The sequence below is a fragment of the Pseudorasbora parva genome, chromosome 12 (assembly GCF_024679245.1).
Source record: "Pseudorasbora parva isolate DD20220531a chromosome 12, ASM2467924v1, whole genome shotgun sequence".
In the NCBI taxonomy this organism is placed as follows: Eukaryota; Metazoa; Chordata; class Actinopteri; order Cypriniformes; family Gobionidae; genus Pseudorasbora; species Pseudorasbora parva.
Genome location: NC_090183.1, coordinates 4,510,985 through 4,517,878, shown reverse-complemented (window position 1 = coordinate 4,517,878; position 6,894 = coordinate 4,510,985). Strand labels below are relative to the sequence as shown.

General features: G+C 40.6%; 1 protein-coding gene across 1 annotated transcript; it reads right to left on the bottom strand.

Moving 5' to 3' along the window:
• On the bottom strand, positions 1 to 3,924 carry sowahcb (sosondowah ankyrin repeat domain family Cb). Its single transcript, XM_067458235.1, has one exon. The coding sequence runs from the start codon at positions 3,775 to 3,777 to the stop codon at positions 2,314 to 2,316; it is 1,464 nt and encodes a 487-aa protein (XP_067314336.1). The 5' UTR covers positions 3,778 to 3,924; the 3' UTR covers positions 1 to 2,313.
• Between the last annotated feature and the right edge of the window lie 2,970 nt (positions 3,925 to 6,894).

Genomic DNA, 6,894 nt, shown 5'->3' with positions numbered 1-6,894 from the left:
GGGGAGAGCAATAGAAGCAACGAAACAAACAAGGCCAACAACCTGTAAGAGCTGTAAGAAGTCTCAATTAATTTTCACATAATTTTCACAAAAATCACAATCACAAGCTTCTTCAGACCGGACACATCTGATCAGTCTGTGTTTTGAGCCTATGAACACTGAGATTGCCAATGATAGCACAAACAACACCCCAAAAGAACTTGTTTTGTTAAAGGATTTGTTGCAAAGATCAAGTTAGTTCATCAGGGTGTAGCTGCACATTTTTGGGAACACCAGGATGTGCAGCTTCTTAACATGGGTGTGTACAGTCTTACACAAGCGAAGGAAAGGTGTTGTTGCTGGATTACCTGTAACTTGGTTACAGAGTGTGGCATGTCTAAACAAATTCATCATTCTTTTCTCTTTCTGGCGCCCCAACGCCTAGCCGGTCTGACAAGGTACAAGATCTCTGTCTGCAGAAGTTCCCTAACATTTCATTTCAGATCTTAATGATATAGAAGGATTCAAAAATACTTTCAAAGTTAGAGGAAGATTTTTTTATTAGTCACATTGCATAAATAACCCATCACTTCACCTACTGGGTAGAGGTGGGCGGGGTCAAGGATGTGATGATTCAAAATTAGCCAATGATGTGTCATCTCTCAGTTTAGTTTCAATAAACGCTCTTTTGCAGTGAGGATGTACAGTACAGCTGTCAAAAGTACAATACACTTACATGTCAAAAAGCACCAAGAAAAAGGTCTTTGTGGCATGAGACCACATCCAAAAATCCAAAAAATAAAATAAAAAGCATTGTTCCGCAACCTTTGAATATCATAAACATCCAAAATATTATTAAAACAGTGCGTCCGGTATTCAAGTTTCAAGACTCCTCGTTACATTTAAATTAATCTAGCCGCGGTGTCACTGTAAAGCTGTTTTCTTCTGTGAAATAAAGCCTGGAAGTGCATGACAGTAAAGCTTCAGACCGCTGAAAATCAAAAGTGCGGGAAATATAATACTATTTAATACAATATCGGTTTTATTAACATCACAAAAGTGTTAAAGGTCTGTCTGGTGGGTTGATGGTGTTTCAAAACTATTTCCTGTGAAAAACGATATTTCACAAATCACTCGTGATAAAGCCTCTTCCATACACAAATACATATAGAATAGATGTCACAATTTTACATGAACTCTAGTTCAGGACATTCAGCAGGTGTGCTACTCTTCTAATGCCGGTGGTGCTGTTCACAACAACAAAATAATAATAATAATAGTAATAAAATGGAGCCCTGTAATCAGGACAAAACCGTAACATTGTATCCCCTGCGCTACACTTCAGGGCAAAGGAATATTAAGAAATAAGACCATCATAATGCTTTGGAAGAATATTCTGAATATAACAAAACATATTGTGCAAAACAGGAGATAAAAAGCCCCAGCGAGCACAAGCGGTTCACTGAGGTTCTGTAACGACTCACGTTTAAAGAACCCTTTATGCAAAACGGTTCTAAATAAGGAAAAGTGTCTTAAATTATTGCATAATACTTTTAATGTATAATGTGTTATTTAAATGTTTCTAGAATTAAATAATGTTTACAAGCTGCTTAATTCATAAAATTGAATTAAATTAAAATTAATACAATCTAAATTCATAAAGTGATGCCATGATGTAACCCAGACACTGCAAAAACAAAAAAGCTTGTTTCCGGTTCAAATATCAAGATGCGTTTACTAGATGAGTAAAACTATTTGTCTTGTGTGGTTAAGTGGTTGTTGCTTTAAAAAGCACAAATATCTGCCATTGGGTTAAGAATAATAATCTTAATTCAAACAGAAACAAGATTATATTTCTTACCACATTGGCTGATAATGATGTTGATATTTTAAGTAAAAACTCAATATTGAAAACGAAATCTTATGGCATTTTACTACTTAAGTAAATCTTGATTTAAGAGTTTTTAGATATTTGGGGCCAGATTTACTAAAAAGGGGAACATTTACATGAGAGCACATTTCCAAAACGACTGGCAAATTAATGAACAGACACAGCTGGATAATGACCAATGCAATCGACCGATTAGCATCTGGTTGCGGTAAATAATGTCACACACACCAGTAAACTGACCCCGTTTCAACCCTAATGTTTCACTGCGTGTCTTTAGTAAATCCTGATATTATATCAGATTATAATGCTAAAAGGAAATCTGGCCCATGGACTGTAAACAAGACAAAAATACTAAGTCAGAAAAGCATTTTTTGGCAGTGTAGAATGTTCTATGAAGCACCTGACTTCATCTCGAAAAAAAGATTTCTAATCTTTTCTTGGTGTCACCCAAAGAGGTTTGATTTGGGTCTTAACAGGTGTGGAGGCTCTTCTGTAGTTTCTTTCTCAAATCGGTCTAGGAGAGAAGTGCTGTGAACAATCTGCGACCTCAGGCGGATTTTATTCAGACTGGGTCTCATTCTAGTAAATGAAGATTTCCTGCGGAGAGAAGTTTTCCTGGCCAAGCCGCCACCGTCCTCTTCGCTGCTGATGTGGTTTTGTGGTTTCAGAGGTCTGAAGTTGGACTGAATAACTCTGGACAGTCTCCAGCGACTCACTTCTCCGGCATCCATGTGGTCTGCGTCAGATTCCACGGACGCGCCCGCGATGTCTAGAATGTTTTGCGCGATGTCGCTCTTTAGGTACTGACACGCTTTTCTTCCATTGTAATCTCGAGCCTCCACGTCGGCGTCAAACGCGCCGACTAGCAATTTGACGACCTCGAGATGATTATGCATCGCCGCTAAATGGAGAGGTGTGTAGCCCGCGCTGGAGCCCGCGTTGACATTCAGCCCGACTTTATGTTCTTTGGCAAAGTTGACGAGCATTACAATCAGCTCGTGTTTCCCGAGCTTTGCAGCCCAGTGCAGACAGGTGAATCCCGTGATAAAGTCTTTTCTGGTTATGAGGCTGGGATCTCTGACGAGCAGCCCCTGGAGACTCTCCCAGTGTCCGTCAGACGCGCACATCATCCAGTCGTGCTCCAGCGGCTCCAGCGTTACCGACGCGGGCTCGTAGTCGGCGTCGGCACGCGGACAGTCTCTACACATGCGCGACAGATAAACGGAGCGACGAACCTGTGGTGAACTGTCAATCAAAGCCTGATTGAAATGCTTGCGGCTGTTGCTGAAGGAGTCATCTATCAAATTATTGACCAGCGCAGGTCTGTTTTCTTTGCCAGATTCTTTTGATTCTGCTTTCGTCTGTAAACACACCAAACCACTCTCAGTTCCCTCAGACTCTCTCACTGGGTCTTCTTTATCAGCCGCCTGTGATCGGTTCATTTTCAGACTCTTGTCCTCCGTCGTGCTGCTGCTTGAATTGCCCATGTCAGATCCCGTCCTGCCGTTCACACCCTCTGGAAACCTGACAGAAATATCCGGTTTTGATTTTGCAACTCCAGCATTACCAGTTCCGTAACCTGAGCCAGGTAACATGCCTTCTTTTACGCCACTTCTGCTGACAGAGGCCTCGCATTCTTCACGGGATTTGAGCTCATTCAATCTGTCACTCTTCTCGTTTGAACGTCTAAATTTCTTTTTAAGGCAAACGTATTTCTCCCCGTTTTCCTCTTTTACGTAAGCCACGCTGTCTACATACCGTTTAAAGGCTTCCTTAGCCACTTGTTTTAACGCAGGATCTTTGGGGATTGTCGCTCGAAAATAATCCGTTAAATCCGCGTTCTTCACGCGCCCTCCATTCTCCTTTATGAAACCTAAAACCGCTTCTTGGTTGCATTCGGTGGCCATCGCGTGGATTCATTAAGATTGCGAAACACTGCCTCTGTAAATCTTATCACGGACTAGTAATCTACATAGGTGACATTGATGTAAACAGACAATGCTGCGTCTATCCCTTTTCCCAGTTAATCTGCCTGATGCTCTTGCATCCCCCGCCCGCACACGGCAGTTCTCCTGCAGGTGGCGCGCTGCTCATCAGCCTCCTCTGCTTTGTAATGAAACCAATGGATTTACGTATATATATTCTTGATATCAATAATTCATATGCTTGGGAATTAATAAAACAGCTTGACATACATTATATATATATATATGAATTATTAATAGAAGAATTACATTTTCACTAGTTAAAATGCTTGATATCGGAAAGACATTTTCATATACCATAAAAAAACAAATGTACATGTTTAAATACATGTACAGATAGCCTAGAGTTCTTGTTATCAGGAATTTACACGATCAGGCATAACATTATGACTAGATTGAATGGAGTAACACTGATTATCCCTTTATCATGACACCTGTTATTGTGGGATATATTGGGCAGCAACTGAACATTTTGTCCTCAAAGTTGATGTGTTAGAAGAAGTGAAATGGGCAAGCGTAAGGATTTGACAGAGTTTGACGAGTGGGTCAGAGCAGCTCCAAAACTGAAGCTCTTGTGGGCTGTTCCCGGTCTGCAGTGGTCAGTATCTATCAAAAGAGCTGCAAGGAAGGAACAGTGGAGAACCGGCCAAAGGGTCATGGGCGGCCAAGGCTCATTGATGCATGTGGGTAGTGAAGGTTGGCCCATGTGGTCCAATCAAACAGACGAGCTACTGTAGCTCTAATTGATCAAGAAGTTAATGCTGGTTCTGATAGAAAGGTGTCAGAATACACAGAGCATCGCAATTTCTTGCATGTGGGGCTGCATAGTCGCAGACCAGTCAGGGAGCCCATGCTGACCGGTCCTCCACTAACAGTGGCACGTGAGCATCAGAACTGGACCACGGAGCAATGGAAGAAGGTGGCCTGGTCTGATGAATCATGCTTTCTTTTACATCACGTGGATGGCCGGGTCCATGTGTCACATACCTGGGGAACACATGGCACCAGGATGCACTTTGAAAAGAAGGCGAGCGGGCAGAGGCAGTGTGATGCTTTGGGCAATGTTCTGCTGTAAAACCTTGGGTCCTCCATCCATGTGGATGTTACTTTGACACGTACCACCTACCTAAGCATCGTTGCACCCTTTAATGGAAACGGTATTCCCTGGTGGCTGTGGCTCTTCCAGCAGGATAATGCTCCTGACACAAAGCAGAAATGGTTCAGGAATGGATTGAGGAGCACGAGTTTGAGGTGTTGACTTGGCCTCCAAATTCCTCAGATCTCAATCCAGCATCTGTGGGATGTGCTGACCAAATCCGATCCATGCAAGCCCGACCTTGCCACATACAGGACTTAAAGGATCTGCTCCTAACATCTTGGTGCCAGATGCCACAGCGCACAGTCTAGTGGAGTTCATGCCTCGACAGGTCAGAGCTGTTTTGACAGCAAAATGGGGACCAACACAATATTAGTCATAATGTTATGCCTGATTGGTTTGTGTTCATGAAAAATGCCCATATGTTTAAAGTATGGGAAAAAAAATTTTATTTCATAGTTCTGACCTTTTTCCCCTTGAAATTTCAAGGTTATATATCAATTCTGAGGGACAAAATGTAAATTCGCAAAACTCAGAATTGCTAAAAAAAAAAAAAAAAAGTCAGAATCACAAGATATAAACTGTGAAAAACAAAAATATCTCAATTAGGATTTGTCACAAATACTTTATAAGGAAAGCTAGTTTCCACCAATGACTAAAAAAAACAACACAAAAATAACTCTTCTTCTTGCAAATAAAATACATAAACTTACAATGCTGAGAAATGGTCAGAAATCACACAAAGCATTTTAGTGCAATTTTAACAAATGTGTATGCGGCCAATCAAATTTAAAGGTGTTTAATTCTTGAACTAGTGCGATACCAAATATGTAAATTTGAAAATAGTTTCAACACATGAAAAGACAAAAATATACCTTCAATTATTTCTGAAGACTCATATAAAGACACCAGTTTAGTGACCAGGTTTTAATTGAAACATTGGTGCAACATCATTTCAATGTCACATCACAGCATGACCTGTAATGTTCACAATATTTACAAAACTGCTGTTTAGGACATCTTAAAAAAAATCAATTGAAACAAAAGAAATCATGGACTTTAACAAACTAAACCTAACAGCCACATCAAAGCTATCAGAAACAAACATAATCAAGTGCACAACATACTTTACAAAGTCGACTGCTGTAAAGTACATACTGGTGAGAAAATATATACTCAGATACGTATCGGAAAAAAAATATTGACATCAGAAAGGTTTGTAATACCAGTCAGATACCAATCATAAAATAGCAAGCAAAGACAACAAAATAAAAGTGTTCACATACATACATGCACGCACACTCGCGCGCACGCACACACACACACACACACACAGAGGAAGTGAAAGAATATGACTCAAGAATAGAAATGGAAAGGTTTTGGGCAACACTGACCACATGAACACAAAATGTATTTTGACCTTGAACAGTAAGACTTTGAACACAGAGCCGCAGCATTGCACTGACAACAGAGCCGACTTCACCAGCAGAGCCCAACACCATTCGTCTGTTGACGCCGCTTGAATGATTTCCCCTCTGGGACGCGATTAGACATGATATTTGCGTTGATATAGTTTTCAGATCCACTGCATGGAAATATTGCACTTAATTTTGTAGTGAACTTTCTGTTAAGACCGACGACAAAAAAAGACATTTAATCGGCCCTAGATTAGAGTTAAAAATGGATGCAAACTAATGAGAGACAGCAATGTGCTGTAAAATCCTACACATATCTATAGAGTTTACACACAAAAAATAATTTAATAAGCTCTTCATATTGAGTTAGTGTTACTGGCAGATGTCCATGTAGCATGTGTTACAGTAATTATGTACAACCTGTCCTGACCCCAACACTGACCTCTGACCTCCAGGGTGAGGTTTCAAATCCCAGTCTATGATGCCTAACCCACAATTTTCCCTGTTCTGAAACCTTCTGATCATGAA